Source organism: Panthera tigris, chromosome D1 (assembly GCF_018350195.1).
Source record: "Panthera tigris isolate Pti1 chromosome D1, P.tigris_Pti1_mat1.1, whole genome shotgun sequence".
Lineage (NCBI taxonomy): Eukaryota > Metazoa > Chordata > Mammalia > Carnivora > Felidae > Panthera > Panthera tigris.
This window is the reverse complement of record NC_056669.1, coordinates 106,685,373-106,701,647: the sequence shown is the minus strand read 5'-3', so window position 1 is coordinate 106,701,647 and position 16,275 is coordinate 106,685,373. Positions and strand designations below refer to the sequence as shown.

At 63.4% G+C, this 16,275-nt stretch overlaps 1 protein-coding gene across 2 annotated transcripts; it reads right to left on the bottom strand.

Moving 5' to 3' along the window:
- Positions 1 to 289: 289 nt before the first annotated feature.
- Positions 290 to 15,534, bottom strand: PLCB3 (phospholipase C beta 3). Of its 2 annotated transcripts, none has more exons than XM_042958509.1 (31): positions 15,340 to 15,534; positions 12,793 to 12,870; positions 12,459 to 12,527; positions 12,237 to 12,377; positions 11,921 to 12,000; positions 11,786 to 11,839; positions 11,621 to 11,696; positions 11,417 to 11,517; positions 10,733 to 10,899; positions 10,501 to 10,647; positions 9,324 to 9,564; positions 9,062 to 9,146; positions 8,797 to 8,983; positions 7,804 to 8,009; positions 6,822 to 6,918; positions 6,646 to 6,730; positions 6,249 to 6,373; positions 5,810 to 5,964; positions 5,568 to 5,729; positions 4,829 to 4,928; positions 4,636 to 4,740; positions 4,323 to 4,414; positions 2,918 to 3,062; positions 2,792 to 2,827; positions 2,503 to 2,695; positions 1,998 to 2,205; positions 1,825 to 1,901; positions 1,617 to 1,706; positions 1,469 to 1,526; positions 1,000 to 1,086; positions 290 to 911 (listed from the first exon to the last, which is right to left on the bottom strand). In XM_042958509.1, exons 1-31 carry the CDS (start codon positions 15,436 to 15,438, stop codon positions 708 to 710), a joined length of 3,750 nt encoding a protein of 1,249 aa, XP_042814443.1. In that variant the 5' UTR covers positions 15,439 to 15,534; the 3' UTR covers positions 290 to 707. The 2 variants fall into 2 exon arrangements, with proteins under 2 accessions (XP_042814443.1, XP_042814444.1); XM_042958510.1 differs by having other exon boundaries at positions 1,998 to 2,139; positions 15,340 to 15,532.
- Positions 15,535 to 16,275: the final 741 nt, after the last annotated feature.

Sequence of the window (16,275 nt, the reverse complement as noted above, 5' to 3'; positions counted from 1 at the left end):
GTAATGGGGGGGGGGGGGGGGGAAGAAGTGATAGGCCTGAGACAGAGGACATAAAGGCGGGAAAATGTGGGGGGGAGGCCACAGGACCTCTAATGTCAGGTCATCGGGGAGATCTGCAGGCCCCCAACAAGGAGGTCTCAAGGTTAAAACCCAGCAACCCTTCACCGAGGGCCTGACCTCAACCCCACAAACCCTTTTTATAGATGAGGAAACTGAAGCCCGTAGAGCCAGACCCAGGGCCCAGGGACCTCTCCAGAACTGCCCCACCCCAGACCACACTGCACACAGGGTCCCTGAAATCCACTTTTATTCATGTAAAAAAAAAAAAAAAATTCCCAAAGAAGAGAGCAAGAAGGTGACCCTACTTCCCAGAGCTCAAAGTCTCCGCCAGTGTTCCCGGGGGAAGTGAGGGAGACAACCCCCACTCTGGGGTGTGGGCACCAAGGGAGCGCAAAAACCTCCCGGACCACAGTGACCCAGCACCTTCCTTAGGACTGAAGGCAGGAAGGAGGGGCTGGGGACTAATGGGGCCCCAGGAGGGTGAAGTAAGGGGGTTAGTGTGGGGTTGCTTGCCCCGGTTTAAAAAAATAAAATTTCTAAAGATAAAAAGTTAAAAAACAAAAACAAAAACAAAAACAAAGAGCCTTAGTGTCTTAGCTTCCTGCCCTCCCAGCACCCATCCTGTGGCCACCTCTCGCTCAGCCAGTTCAGAGCTTCGTATTCTCCTCTTGGCTCTCTGAGTCGGCGCCAGACAGGTGCCCGCCGCTCCCAGGTGCGTGACCATTGCTGGCACAGGCCACCGGATGCCCGTCCCCCAGCCCCTCCGGCGTCTCGCCCAGCAGGCTCCGGCAGGCCTCCTGGGGCAGCCTTGCCCGCTGTTCCTGACACTCCTGGGCCAGTTGGGCCAGCAGCTGCGGGGGGAGGAGGCGGAGTATCACAGGCGAGGCCGGGCCGCCCAGCGCCCTGCCTGCCTCCCGCCCGCCTCATCCAAGGCCTCACCTTGGGCTCTTCTTCGGCCAGCTGCTGCAGCACCTGCTGCTGCCCGGCCACAAGGCGTTCGTGCCGCTGCTTCTGGGCCTCCTCCAGCTGCGGGGGGGGGGGGGGGGGGGGGGGGGGCGTTGGCAGGGGGGAGGCTCAGCCACGGGTCCCTATGGGAGGGGTCAGGGCCCTAGGGCTCTGGCTACGGAAGAAGTCAGGCAGGTGCAAGCCCCCCCCCCAGAGCTGCGGGGCCAGGATTCTGACGTGACCCAGCAAACATTCCAGACAGAGACTCCAAAGCCATGGGACACGGTTACAGGCAGTTGGCTCCAGATAGGATGTCAGGGGGCAAGAGAGGGCTGTGGGGCCCAGAGGGAAAAGGTCCTAGAAGTCCCTCTAGGATAATATAGCAATAGGCCGGGCACTGAGATGGGTTTCTAATGAAGGAAGGCACAGGAGGGGGCTGCGGCGGGACCTGAGCCTCACTCACCCGACGGATGGAGTTGACGGACTCGGTGATGTGCCGACGGTTAATCTCTGTCAGTTCCCTGCAGGGAGCAAGACAGAGTGGGCTCGGTGCCCAGCCCCCCAGGCTCCCAGCCCCCAGCCCCCAGCCCCCCTGGCCCCGGTGCCCTTACGCCTCCTTCTTATGTTTCTCCCTTGTCTTGGCTTCTGAGATACTGTTGTGGCGCTTCCTGTCCAGAATCTTCTGCAGCTCCTTCTTCTCCCTGGACGAGCCGGTGGCGGGGAGGAGGAAGGGTGGAGGGCAGGTCTGGGGGCTCTCCCCTCCTCCTGACAACACCGGGGAGCCCCCTGCCCCACCCACACAGGATCCTTGGCCTTCACCTCTCGTTCGTCTCCTTCAGCCGCTTGAACTGGGTCGCGTGAGCATCCAGGACGATCTCCCTGAGCCTCTGCTGAGCCTGCGGACACGGGCGGCCACCAGGTGACACAGGCTGAGGCCGGGTCTGTCCGAGAGACGGGCCCCCACCCCGCTGGCTGCCCCACGCCCACCTCACCTGTCGCAGATGCTCCAGCCTCCGCTCGGCCTCTGTATCCGCCTGGGCCTCCCGCAGCTCCAGCAGACTCTGCACCTGTCTCTTCTGGAACTCTCGATACCGCTTCACCTCTTCCTCCTCCGCCTTCTCGTCCTCCCCGCCTCTGCAGGAAGAACCCCTCTGGGTGACACTCAGGTTGTCACAGGGACTCGGGCTGGGAGGGCGGTGTCTGTTATGCCAACAACGAGGCCCATCAGTTCCATCCGAATGATGGGAGCCTGTGTGGGCACCGGTTGCTGGAAATACGTGCTCCTCGTGGGGGGGGGGGGGGGGCTTCTAGAGCGATCTAGTTCCCCGGCAGGGAGGGCGGGACCCAACGTGGGAAGACTCTATCTCCCTGGCACCGGACCCTCCTCCCTGGGCGTCAAGGAGCTCACGTCGTGAAGAACCCCACGCGCGCACACCCCCGCACGTTCCCGTCACCGCGCACGGCACACACTCGCGTGCACGTGGTCTGGACACTCACAGGACACCCGGCCGCTGCCGGCACCTGCGCTCAGCCCGGGCCTGGGCCAAGCCGTCGAGCAATCGGCGAGTGAGGGCAACCGCCTTCCGCTGATGCTTCTTGCGCAGCTCCCGAAGCTCTCGCTCTTGCCGGCTCCGGAGTTTCACCAGAGCCTTGTGGCCTCGGAGCTCGTCCAGCGGGGCCGGGGCCACCTCTGCGAGCGACGGGGCAAAGGTGGGCGGGGCCGGGCCGGGGCAGGCCAACCCCGCAGGGGCGCCTCACCCCCTCCAGAACAGCCCCTGCCCCGCACCTGAGAGGAGGCTGGCGATGAGGTCGTCGCGCTGCCCTGGAGAGCGGAGGCAGGGCCATGAGAGGCTGGCGGACGGCAGAGCGGAGCTGCCCCCTCAGCCCACCCTGGGCCCAGGCTGCCCCTTACCTGGGCTGCTGAGGGAGGGGCTGCTAGGGGACGTGGCGGGGCCCGGGGGCCGGCGCGGGGAGATGTCCAGTGTGCTGGGTGTGGGGTTTGGGGTCACCGGCTGCTGAGATGGAGTCTCCTGGCAGGTTTCTGGGCCAACCTGAGCCTGAGGGGGAGAAAGCAGAATGCTCTTTCCAGAAATGCCGTTCTCTCCAGGCCCTTCTGTCCTTCGCCACCTCCCGGGGCTCCCCGATGCCCCTGGTCCGCTTCCCTCGGCCCGTCTGGCCTGGACTCCCCGTCTAGAATATGGGGCTGTTGAACACCCACAAGAGAAGTAAGAGGTAATAAGGTAAGCATTTCTAGAACCCCTGTTCCACGCAGGGGGTGGGGCAGATAACGTGAGGTCGCGTCCCTAGGATGCCGGGCCCCCGTGCATGTGCTCAGGAACTTCCAGATTGTTCAGGAAAACCTTGGCCCCACCCCAAGCTTCCTCCCCCTTTCCCAGTCCCCCTCCACCCTCACCCACAGCTGCTCATCTTCCTTGTTGCTTAGCTCCTGATTAAATCAATGAAGGAAGTGACCGCAGAGTGGGCACCAGCCTCTCCCGCTGACAGCTCCAGGCAGCCTCATTTCTCTGCCTGCCACAGGCCCCGGGGGACCGGCTCTCGCTGTGCGGGCAAGCCTCTGCTCCTGACCCCTCCCCACAGAAGCCACTGCCCATCTCCTGGCCCCCAGGACCCCAGGGTTTAAAAGCTTCTGTGGCTTCCAACCGCTTTGGTGAGGCAGCCGAACCCTGCCCTTCAGCTGGAGAGATTCCAGCCCGGGTCTGTCCTGAAAGCCTCCTGCGCGCAAAAGGGGTAGTTTCCACCTCCTTCCGACGTGGACAGTCACCCGAGGCAGCTGAGCCTACTGAGTCTGAAAGGCCAGAGGCCCCACACCAGGCGGCATGGCAGAATGGCCGGCGTTGGAGGCCCGGTTGGAGAGCCTCGGTGTCCCCACCTCTACACTGGGGTGGCAGGACCCGACTCAGGTGACAGGGAGCGGGGGGGAGGATTCTAGGAGTCGAGTCGGTGAAAAGAGCTCACACCGGGCCAGGCACAGATCTGACGCTCAGCATACCCTTGGCTCTATTGTCTAGTCTGGACGAGAGGAGACAAAAGGGGAACCGGCCCCGCAGGCAGAGGGTGTGGGTGAATGCCACCGGGCTGGCGTCGACAGTAAGGCAGTGAACAGCTCCACTCGGGGAGAGGAGCCAGACCACCAGCTGGCACTGGGATAGGGCAGTGCGGGCAGGGGAGCGTGGAGAAGACGGGGTCCAGAGATCAGCCCTCACCGCCCCGCCCCACCCACACCCCCAGCAGCCCCAAGGGTCCAAGTCACCCAGAGCCTGCTGTCTCCCGCTCGCCCCTGACCTGCCCTGGCTCACCTCGCTCTCCCCGATGAGGGCGGCCAACTGCTTGGCCCTCTGGTCCATCAGGCTGACATGCTTGATGGGGTTGATCAGGGCCTCTGCGTAGTCTGGGTGGGGAGCAGAGGGCAAGGGTCTCAGAGACAGAACCCCCGGGGCCACACCTTCCCCACTGCTCTGGTTTCACGGAAGGACCACGGAACCCAAACCCGCCCTCAGGGCTGTTTACCACCCTCAGCTGGGGCCACCTGGCTCAGCCACTGCCAGACCCCGCCGGCACGCCTGTCCCCCACCCTGCCTGGCCAGCCCCCCACCCCCCGCCCCTGCTCACCCTGGTGGTCATCAGGAATATAGTCGGAGGCTTCGGTGTATATGAGCAGGGCCGGCAGGCAGAGCGGCTGGTTGGCCTCATTCCGCAGGCAAATGTAGTGGTACCCTGGGAGGGGGGGACGGCAAGGTGGCTGGGCCCCACTGGGTACCCGCACACACCGCCCCTGTGCTTCCCAGAGCCCAGCTGGCCTCACCTGAACGGATGGCAGAGACGGGCAGAATCCGATGCCCCACAAACTTGCCGCCTTCCTCAAAGGCCGCGATGCGCAGCGAAGCCAGCGTGGGGAGCACCACCTGAGGGCCCAGACCGGTGCTGAGCCAGGGAGCTGACCCACGGCCCCCGCGTCCACAGAGCCACAGCTGACCACAGCCACCAAGGCCAGCGCTCCGAGTGGACCCTCAGACGAGCTGACCCAATTACTGACCATCGGTCACCGTCGCCACTGAACCAGGGGCGGCCTCCACGGCCTGGCCAAACAGATGGCGAGCAGCGGAGAGAACAGGCAGACCCCTCCAGGCACCGCTCTCATGGGACGGTCCCGGTCATTGCCAGGTTAGAAACTGTACAGTGAGCCTTGAGTCCGGGACGGAGCCACACCCACCCCAGCGGCGCACCGAGGTCCAGTCCATCCGGGAGGCGGGGCAGAGCTGGCGTGAGCCTGCGGCTGTGATCTCAGACAGGTCCTTCCTGCCTGAGCGAGGGGGTGGGCTGCCCCCGCTCCTCATGGGGGGCGCTGCAGGCCCTCCTGCTGTCTCCCCTTCCTGTGCTCTTCTCAAAGGCTGCAGAGGGCAAGGAGCCCAGGCCTGACCCTGTCACACGCGGGGCCTGGAGGTGACAGGCGCACCCGCCTTCCGACTCCTGACCACCAACCCATGCACCTGCTTCCTGCTGCCCCGAGGGCCCGGCAGGGCAGGTGCAGGCCCCGGGCTCACCTTGGGGAAGTCAAAGGGTTCCTCATCCCACACAGGATTGAACGAGTTCCCCTGAGACGTCCGAGTGCGGTACTTGCGCCGTGTGTCAACGGGGAGGCCAAACATGTCCACCTCCACGTAGATGCCCACCTTCCTGTCGGACAGGAACTGCCCCGAGATCACCTGAGGGGGCCAGGAGGGTGAGGTGGCTGCGAAGAGTCCCGCCCCCAGGACACCCTGCCAGGGCCCTCCCCTGGCCCCACCTTGACCCGCAAGGCATTGGCCACGATGCCGTCCACGATGACTTCGGTGAAGGGGTCGAAGGACTTGTCCGGCCGCCGCATGAACTCGGGCTTGAGCAGGTAGCCGCTGCGCCCGTTGTACTCAAACACACCCGCGTTGAGCTGCATCGCCACATCTGGGGGTGACGTGGGGACGGCAAGGGTCAGCCAGCCCCCTGGGGTCAGGAGTCGGGAAGGACAGTTCAATGCAGAGGGAGGACCAGGGACCGGGAGGGTCAGATCAAGTGGGATCAGGGGGAAAGGTCAGCCAAGGTCAGGAGTTGAGGTGAGCCAAGGTCTTGGTTTGGTCTGGAGATCTGGGATCAGGCAGTCAGAAGTCCTTTCGGACAAGGTCAGCAGGGTCGCAGAGCAGAAACTGGCGAGGTTGGAAGCCGGGGGGTCGAGGCAGGCTGGTGCTCACCCAGGGTCTGAAAGTTGAGGGCCACAAGCTGGCAGCCCACGTTCCAGAAGAGCTGGGGCATATAATTGGAGGAGTCCACGCGGGTGCCCTTGGGGTAGATGCGGCTGAGCTGTTGTTTATTGTATCTGAGGTGGGCAGTCAGGGGCCATGCTCTTTACCAGGCCCCGCCCCAGGCCCACCCTGCGCTCCTGTGAACCCCCTTCCCGGCCTCTGCCCCTCCGGCCCCCCTGCCTCCCGGCCTAGCCCCCACGCAGCCTCCCAGGCTAGCCCCAAGCCCAGGCCAAGGTGCTTGAGGGTGAGGACCCTGCGCAGGTGGCATAAGTGGGATCAGAACATCCGAGCCCGCCTGTGAGCACCCCCACCCTGGTCTGCCAGCCCCGGCAATGCGGAAGGATACTCCACAAACTCCATGGGGCTCTTGGTCAGTTGCTCCATGGCCTTGGTTTCCACGAAGGATGACATCTCGAAGCATTTGTTCCTCTCTGGGGGAGGGGGGGGCGGGGAGCGGGGGAGGGGGTCAGGTCTGGAGAGGCTGGGCTGGCTCCTGCTCCCACCATCTCCCACCCCACTCACTTCGAGCAGCCTCAAAGGACTTGAACTTGACAGGCTCGATGTAGTTGACGAGTGTTGACATCTCCTCAGTGGCATTGACTTCGCTGCTGGCAGTGCCCTGTGGCCGCCAAAGACAGGGTCGGCAGGGCCATGCCCCCCAGCCATCAGCTGGAAGTTGCCTCATCTGCCCCCTGCCAGGAGGGAGGTCCTGACCCTCTGCCCGCCTCTGCAATTGGGCCCCAGCCGCTCCGTGGACCGTCAGTCCTGGTCCCATCTGCCCCACAGGCTTCTCTCTGGAGCCTTGGCGACGTGCCCTGGGCCCCACCTTCCTCCTCTGCCTCCTGCCTCCCTGATCCTTGGAAGCTGGCACTCGTCACCCAACCCCAGGGACTCGGTTATTCACGTGCAGACGAGCCATTATTTCCAATTACCATCTTGCCATCTCCTCTCGGGTGACCCACCAAGAGCCTTGAACTTGACACCCTCAATGCTGAGCTTGGCCACGCCTGCACACACCCGCACACACCCTTCCCCAGTCTGGTCCCCTCCCAAATCTGACCTCAGGATCCACCTTTCCTGTCACCGCCGCTCCTCAACTCAACACTCCCTTGTCTTACACTGCCCCTTCCTGCACTCTCCAGTCCTGCCACAGGGCCTTTGTACACACGCGTACGTACGTGATGTTCCTCTTCCTCAGGTCTAATCGCCTAACCTCCCCGCCCAGGTGGGTCTCTCCTTCTTCCCCCCAATTCTGCCCCCTAACTCACCCTCCCCCGGCCCAGTCATGAGCATAACTTCACACTTGCTTCTGTGCCTATGTACCTATGACCCCCTCCTCCCCCCATCCCCCCACACACCCTGGGAACTCCAAGAGAACAGGAATAACATCTGATCATGGTCAGACCCAGTACACAGTGCTGTGTCTGGCACACAGTAGGTGTTCAGCAAACGCTTGGGGAATTAAAACACGCTGCGTCTGCCTCTTCCCGCCCGCGGGACTGACCTCATCTGAGGTCGGCTTTTTGGGATCTGCCTGTTCCTCCTCTTCCTCGTCTTCCTCCTCATCCTCACGGTCGGCAGATCCAAGAGCATCAGGGCCCCGCTGTAGCCCCTCCTCGCCCAGAGACTTCCGAGGCTCCAGGCTGGGCTTCTCAAGGCCCAGCTCTTCCCCATTGCTCAGGCCCAGGCAGCTGTCAGAGCTGGGGGACCCTGCAGAAAACAGGGCCACAGGGGTCCTCAAACATAGACACTCAGGAGCCACGAGGGGCTGCGTGTGGAGGCGACTCAGGGGGTTATCTCAGGGCAGCGTGGCTGGGGTAGGAGCAGAAGCCAAGAGTAGTGCATAGGGGTCACGGGTCAAAGGTCAGGGTCCAGAGTCCTATCCATCAGAGAGGTAGGTAGCGTGGCTCAGAAGGGTGAGAAGCCAGGAACTGAGATACAGGTGCCTTGGCAGTGGGGGTAAAGGATGACACAGTGGGATTCCCAAGTGAGGCGTCAATCAGAGCCATACCCAACGAGGTGGCTCAGTGAGGTGAGCGGTCGGGGTCACGTGCCCAGGGGACTTCGATAAAGTGAGAGGTCAAGGGTTAGCTAAAATCATAACCAAGGGGTAGACGGACTCAGTGGGGGTCACAGAAGAGGGGTTGGAGGTCTGAGGGCCACACCCGAAGCATGAGGAGGTAGTTCATGGAGGTCAGAGGCCAGAGGTCAGAATTCAGGGTCATAATCTGGTTAACAGGAGGGCTCTGCGAGGTGGGAAACTGAGGTTGAGGGGTCAGAAATCGGATGGAACCACATCCAGCTGGGCTATAGTTCAGTGAAGTCAGTGCCCGGGGACAGGGGTCAGAGGTCCCATCACCAGCTGCGTGGCAGTAAGAGACCCCGCGGGGAGGGAGGTCAGGCCGGGAGCCGCAGGAGCGTCACTGGGGAGGTGGAACTCGGTGAGGTTAAGAGTTCAGGGTCAGGATCGGGGGTGAAGGCCGGGCAGGGGCCATACCGAGCTGAGGTGAGGAGGGCTCGGTGGCGGCAGAGCTCTCGCTCAGGGCCGAGTTGCTCTGCTCCAGCGGCCGCTTGCGAATGGAGCTGTTGGGGACACCAGTGCTGGGCTGGTGTCGCTTCTTGTTCTTCACCAGGATGCGGCCCATCAGGTCCTGGGGGCTGGGCAGGGGGACGCCTGGGGCCAGCTGGCGGCCACAGACAGGTCAGGGCCTGCAGGGGCGCCCTCACCCCCCACGCCCTGCCCCAGTGCCAAGCCCTCATACCGGGTACTTGTCCAGTGGGTCGATGAGCAGCGCGTCCCCGAAGATCGAACGACAGTACTCGGCCATCTTGGCCTGCTGCTTTGCCCTGTGGGGCCAAGGTCAAAGGTCAGAAGATCCTGGACGGGGTGGGGTGAAGCTGACTTCAGTCCCCAGGGGAGACCAAAGGCCCTCGGGGTCGGAGGGTCACAGGAACAAAGAGTGCCCTGGTGGGATGGCTGTCTTGGGTCGATCGGGGGGATCCCCGGGGCAGGGGCCCACTCACGAGTCCACGTGGTTCTCGAAGGAGAGGATGACAGGGTAGGGCGAGGTCTTGAAGGCGGTTTCCGCAATGGCCTCGAGCACGTCTCGCAGCGGCACCTCGGTGGTCATGGTGAAGCCGTGGGTGATAAAGGGCTCCTCCTCCGGGGGCCGCCCTTTCCACACGTCCAGCTCCACGCAGCGGCAGCCCCAGAGCAGTGCCTGCCGGTACATCTCCACCGACGACGTCCCAGCCAGCTGCCCCGCTGGCGGCCAGGCTCCATCACCACAGCCGCCCGGCCAGCCGGGGTCCTCACCCTCCTCCCCAGGCCCGCCACGGCTCCTCAACCAGCCATGCTGGAGACGCCCAGGCCCCCGCGGCGGCCCGGCCCGGCCCGGCCCTGGCACGCTGTCTGGCCAGCCCTCCATCACGATTCCTTAATTCACTGTGGAACCAGCATCATCTCTCCTAAAATCCCCCAGGGCGGGGCCCACGTCCTGCCACCCAGCCCCTGGCATCCATCCAAACCGGGCAGAGTCAGCATCGAGCAGAGCTGGCTGATGGCGGGTTCCTTCGCCGGGGCTCATCCTCTCTCAGATAAACATCCCCCTCCTATCTACTGGCCTCAAGTGGAGAGCTGTCCCCAACACCCCCACGGCCCTTCATTTCCCTTTCCTCCTTTCACTGCCTGCCGCCGCCCTGAAATAGCCTCCATCACCTCCTGCCCGGGGAGGCCCCTCGCTGCCTCCCATGCAATCTCTGCAGAGCACCTGCTCCCTTTATTGGGCCTCATCGCCTCCCCTGAATAACACCCTCCGGAAAGCCCTTCCCGCCCTCTTAGGATAAATCCAAATGCCTCCGGTGCCCTGGTCTAGCCCTGCCTCCTTCTCTCACTCCCTCTCACCTCTACCTGCCCCAGCAGCCATCCCGCCTCCGGCCTCCTTCCTGCCGAAGCCCACCACACGGTGACCTGCGCCCAGCCTCAGTGTCCCTTCGCAGGCCAGCCCTTCCCCAGCAAAGGCTTCTGGGCCATCTGGGAAATGTGCCCATGCCGGGAAGCCCCGCTCCCCTGGGGTAGGCTGCCTGTTCCCTGCCTGCATCCCTAGGACGGGTCACCCCCAAACGAGGGAGGTGACGTGAGGGGCAGAGGGCAGAGGTCATGGATGCCACCGCTCCAGCTGCCCGAGGGTGGCTCACTCACCTGTGAGATAGGTGTTGTGTGAGGAGTTGATGAAGTAGGCGCTTAGCGGCTGGGTCATGTCTGCGCTCAGATCCAGGGCCTCCAAGGGCAGGATTCCATTCTCCTCACCCCCCAGGTAGCGGCTGAAGCCCTCCATGGACATCTGGTCTGGGGGACGGGTGGGCTCAGCCGGGTCAGTTGGGGCGCCTCCTGCTGCCAGCCCCCAACTCCGACTGGCTCCCCTCCGGCTCACCTCGTTCCAGGAACTGCTGGTTGGGCTCATACTTCTCAATGAGCAGCCGGGCCTGGGAGGGCCGCAGGGGTGGGTACAGCACTTCGTTGAGCCTCGGGTCCCGTTGCTTCTGGTTGATGAAGTCCATGAGCTGCTCCAGCGTCAGGTATGGCTTGCCCTTGGCGCCTCTAAAGGGGGTAGGAAGCTGAGTCAGGCTAGAGCCTCCCCAGCCCCTGCTCCAGGCCCTCGCCCCGGGAGAAGAGGAAAGTTCTGGGCCTGGCTCTAGCACCTGCTGATTGGGACTTGGGCAAACGGCTGTGCCCCGTGGGCCTCAGTTTTCCCATCCACCCTCCTAACCACCAGGTGCCGGCATTGACATTAGCGAGGGCTTTGGAGGCCACAGAGTGTTTGGCCTGCTATGCCTGCTTCCCACCTTCAGCCCCAGTCTTCACTCGCCGTGTGAGCTCAGGCAAAGTCCCACAGCACATCGAAGCCCCTCGGTCCCCAGCCTCGGGCACAGGCTGATGAAAGTAACCCCAGCCAAGGATCAGCACAGAGCAGTTCACGGCACAGCCTCGGCCCCAGCCCTGGCGCACGGGGACCCCCGGCCGTGCCGCTTCCCCTGGCTGTGCCGGAAAGAAGGAATGCCGGCAGAGGCCAGACACAGCGCTCTGGGGGCTGAGAGGTGGGCCCAGCCCTGCTCACATCTCCAGCAGGATCTTGTCAATGTCTGGCCGCAGACACAGCTTATTCAGGAACCGCTCGAAGATTTCCAAGGAGAACTCGTCGGGCCGGATGGACTCACTCTGGGGACCAGAAGCGTGGGGTGAGAACCCAAGAGACAGCGAGCCCCAAGAGACCAGACACCCTCCGTGACACCCTCCGTTGCTCCTGTCCCGGCCTCCTCACCCGGTTGAAATTGAGGCCACAGGATTCCAGCGCAGTCTCGACGCGCTTCTTATCTGCTGAGAACATCTTCAGGATGCTGAGCAGGTGAGAGGGGTCAGGGTCAGTGGGGGCAAAGGTCACTAAGGTGGGGGCAGGAGAGAAGGTGCTGAGGCAAGGGGTACTCACTTCTTCACTGGGATCCGTCCATCCTGGTTCACCTGCAGCTTCAGCTTGGTGTATCTGGGGAGGCAGGCAGAAGGGTCACGCCTTGGGCGTGGCCACCTGAACCCCCGACACCCCCCAGGCAGGCCCGGGACTCACGCTTTTCTCAGAAAGGTGTTCCGGGAGGCGTTCTGAGCCAGGATGTTCATAGCCAGCTTGAACAGCTCCTCGGTCCAGACCTGAGGGGTCAGGAGACAGGGTGGGGGGGTGAGTGAACGGGGAACAGAGGGGTTGGCCCAGCCCCAGCCCACACCCAGAACCAGGTACGTCCATAGTTAAGTGCTTAAATGCTGCCTTGTCAGAGGCTGATTAGAAATAGGGGTAGAGGACAGCCTCAGACACAATGGATGCTCACTAAGTGACGGCTGACTCAGCAGTGAGGCTCCCCAGGGCCGACCCTTTGGCCCCAGCCCACCTTGGCTGTGTCATCCTGCACGGCCATGAAGTTCAAGAATGTTGTATTCACCGGGTCTGGCCCGGCCACCACTGTCATCAACTTCTCCTCCAGCCGGGTGTCAGGGCCTCCAAAGCCCAGCACCTCTCGGATCTTGGGGTCCTGAGTAGTTGAAAGCCAAGGGTAAAGAGGGGTCCCCCCAAGGCCTCGCTCCCACCCTCGGTCCGGGACCCCATCACTCACCTTGGGCAGGCGGGCATAACGTCCCGTCCGCGTGTCCCTGATGGAACTGATGTCCAGGGTGTCCACCTCCTGGGGAAACCAGATGCCAGAGTAGGTCTGAGAGGCTATGGGGCGGGAGCCAGGGGCCCCCAAGATCTGCCCCCTGGGCCAGGGAGTGGCTACCCCCTGCTGTAGCCCCAGCCTCAGCCCCCGCCCTTAGCACTTCCTGTCCAGGGAGCCGTGGGAGAGGTCAGCCAGCAGCTGGGCCCCACCCTCCTGGGTGGGTAGGAGGGATTCAAGGGTTCGGGGCCAGGGGTCCTAGACCTGAGCAAGTTGTACCAGTGCCCACCCTCACCATGTTGGGTCCTGTCCAGTACAGGAAGAAGCCATTGGGGTCCACACGCAGGGTCACCAGGTTCCGACTGGAAGCCTCCTGGGGACGGGACGGGAAGGCAGGGGTCAGTGAGTGAGGGCTGTGGCCGAGGCTTGATCCCTGGACTCCCTCCGGCCATCCACCCCAGTGCTCCTGCCACTGAGTGAAAACGAAGCCTCATCCAGCCCACAGGTCCTTTGTGGTTCCCTACGGTTCTTGGATAAAGCTCACGCGATTGTCCCCGGTGTGACATTTGGGGTCCCAATGCCCCTCCCGCCCTCACCTGTATCCTACTCTAAGACTCAGTCACAGGGACCACTGACTCCCTTTCCCCTCCTCCAGCTTTTCCACTGTTGCTCCTCTGCTAGGATATCCTCTCCTTCCTTCTCTACCCATGAAATCTGACCCCCCCTCCCCAGACCCCAACCCTGGGCTCAATTTCCTCAGAGGGTCTGACAGCTCCCTAGTGGTCGGAGGCCCCTGGAGCCCCCTGCAGAATATTTACGGAATGAAAGCAGAGGGTTTGGAAGTCTGACTTCCACAGCTTTTGTGTCCCCCAGGGCCTCATGACAACCAGTCAGCCCTTACATCTGCCTCAAAGCCCGTGACCTCCCCCCCACCCTGCACCCAACTGGAGTCTCACAGTCTTGTGGCTATCCCCAACCTTACAGAACACAGACTGAGTCCCCCCAGAAGGGGACTCACCCTGCCCTTGGGACTAGACGGTGAATTCTGTCTTCCCTTCCCTCAAACAGCCCTGCGGCTGGCAGAAGGACAAGGAAGGGTATGCCAGCTCCATTTTCTGAGGAGGATCTGGTCCCTGGCACACTCCCAGGGCCACCCTTGTGCGACTCAGGACGAGCCGCCAGAGCTGGGGGGAGGGTCATCCAGACCAAGTGGCTCTCTATGAGCTCACTCAGTCCTCCTAACAACCTTATGAAGTCCGTGCTATCCTACTTCCCATTTAACAGATGAGGATTCCGAGGCACAGGGAGGCTAGGTGCTGGCTTAAGGTCAAAAGGAGGTGCTAGGACCTGCTCGCAGGCAGTATGGCTCCAGAGTCCCATGGCCTGGGCAGCAAGGAAGTAGGACTCCTGCTAGGCTCTCAGCTCGTGGCCTTAGCTGCCACCCCATTATGGGGACTGGAGTTAGTCTCTACTTTCCAGACTCAGTTTCCTTTCCTGGAGAATGGATCTGCAACCAGCCCCGCCCATCTCTTTTCTTACAAAGGGCAGGAGGCCTTGGAACTTTAGGGATGTGGGGACCTCCCGGCCTCACTTTGCTGACGCCCATCCTCAGCCCCTCTCTGGGGTTCCCAACCCTGCCCTGGGGCTCAGGTCCCCCGGTAGTGTGAGGAGAGGGGAGTTCTGTGGGTACCGACCCCAGGGCCTTCCCCTGCCCCTTCCCTGGTGTCTGGCCTTCAAAAACAGCCCAGGCCCCCTGCTCTTCAGCCCCAAGTCCCAGTCAGCAACCCCCACCCCACCCCCAGGGCCCTCTCCCAGTTCCCACTTCCTTATTTGGGTTTATCACACTGGAAGGAAAAGGAGAAACTTTTCCCTTGCGCGAGACTGGGGGGAGGGGTCTCCTCTGGTCCCTGGAGTTCCCAGGCACCCCTCTAAGGCACACCTGCTGCCTCAGACCACGCCCCCAGCCCCTCCCCCCAGCTCCCACGCCTACCCGCCCCACCCAGCCGGAAAGGAGCTCAGAGTCTTCCAGGCCTCTGGCCTGACTGGGAAGGAGCAGCGGGGAGGCTCAGACAGGCGGGGTGGAGGCCCTGGGGAAGGAGGGGCCCAGGGGGCAGAGGAGGGGGCGGTGTAAAAACGAGGGTGGGGCGCAGGAAGGGGCGGGGAGCTGCAGGTGGGGGCCGGGGCGGTAGAAAGGGGGGCCAGGATTTATTGGGTTTCAAAGTCCCTGATGCTAAGAAGTGGAGAGCAAAGTTCCCCAGGAGTGGAGGAACTTGGGGGGCAAAGACTCCACTAGCGGGTGACTCGGTGCTCTCTCCTGAGCCTTGAGCCGGGATGGGCTCCTGAAGCAGGGCAAAAGGGTGCAGCAAGAATAGGGTGAAAAAGTGATGAATGGAGAACAATGTTCAGGCTAGGGTACTAGGAAGAATGGGGGTGCGCTGAGCCAGATTGGGGGCCAGGGTCCTCCAGCCAGAGTCTAGTGCTGGGCAATGGTCTGGGGACCAGGCCGGGGTTGGGGGAACCAGAATTAGACCGGGAGGGAGGGGTGGAAAGAGCGAGTGAAAAGGGGGGGTCCGGGATTCATTGGGGTTCAAGGTCTCCGGACCAAGGAGTGGAAATCCAAATTTTCCACAGCTGAAGGGATTGGGGGTGGGGTTGGGGGCCAAAGTCTTCATTACGGGCACGACTGGGGACTCAAGTTTCCGGAGCACAAGCGAGACTGGCTTGGGAGGGGGGGGGGGGAACCGTGGCCAGCCCAGGCTCGGGTGGGGGGTCCCCGGCATCTGACTGAGTTTCAGCGAGGGAGTCCCAGGATCTGGGTGGAACAGGGGGCCCCCGCGCTTACCTCGTCCCATTTGATGAACTTACTCCCGCGCCGCAGGGTCTCTACCACGGTGGGCGGCTCCAGCTGCAGCGCGTGGACGCCGGGCCTGGCGCCCGCCATGGCCCGGCCGGGGGCGAGTCGGGGACCCACGGAGCCCCGACGGGGACCGACGGCGCCGCTGCTCCGTCCGCGCGCTCCCGCACGGCCCGCTCCGGCCCCGCGGCGTCAGCGCCCGCCCGCCCGCCAGTCTGTCCCGGACAGACCAGAGAATCGGCGGGGCCCGGGTGGGGCGGGGCGGGGGCGGGGCCGCTTTGGCCCCGCCCCTCCCTGTCGCGTCGGGCCCGCCCGCCCCGCGTCCGCGGCTCCCCCTGGCGGTCGGGGCGGCGACTGCAGCCAGGGGGGGATGGGGCAGGGACATACCTGGACCCCGGCACTTCGCCGGGGGTGCTCTTCTGGACTTGCTTGGGGTTGGAGGAGAGCGCTTGGCGCCGGGGCGATTGTTAGGGGTACAGCCAGAGAGACTGGGTGTAGAGGTCGGTACTGAAGACCGAGAGGGTTCAGCCCGCTAAGGTTTCGGAGGGGCGGGGACGAGGGTACTACTGGAGGGCCAGACTTGGGCCTGGGGCACCTTGCCCCCACCACACTCCAGCAGCACTTAGCTGAATGCAGGAAAAGCCACTCCCACCCCACCCCCTCTGCCCTCACTTCGCCTCACCGCCCCCCCACACCCCTGCTGCAGCTTGGTCTCCCCCTCCCTGGGAGCACTTAGCCAGCTAATGGGCCTCCTGCCGGCTGGCGCCCCTCCCCCGTCCCTAGCCCGGGGAGGCCGGGCGCCTGCCGCCTCCTTTAAGGACCTAAGCATCCCGGCCTTCCAGAGTGAGCCCTAGAATAGCCCCCTCGTTCTGCAGACCCTCATGACGGAACCTGGAGCCCGTTGGACTTCCTACGGAACACTGT

Bases quoted from the DNA above. Each gene is read 5' to 3' on its own strand.
- PLCB3 (XM_042958509.1), bottom strand. From the start codon at position 15,438: ATGGCGGGCGCCAGGCCCGGCGTCCACGCGCTGCAGCTGGAGCCGCCC. The intron at 12,528-12,792 runs GTGAGGGTGGGC...TGGTTTCCCCAG, and splicing joins ACTGGACAGGACCCAACATG to GAGGTGGACACCCTGGACAT. The intron at 1,527-1,616 runs GTAAGGGCACCG...TGCTCCCTGCAG, and splicing joins GAGAAACATAAGAAGGAGGC to GGAACTGACAGAGATTAACC.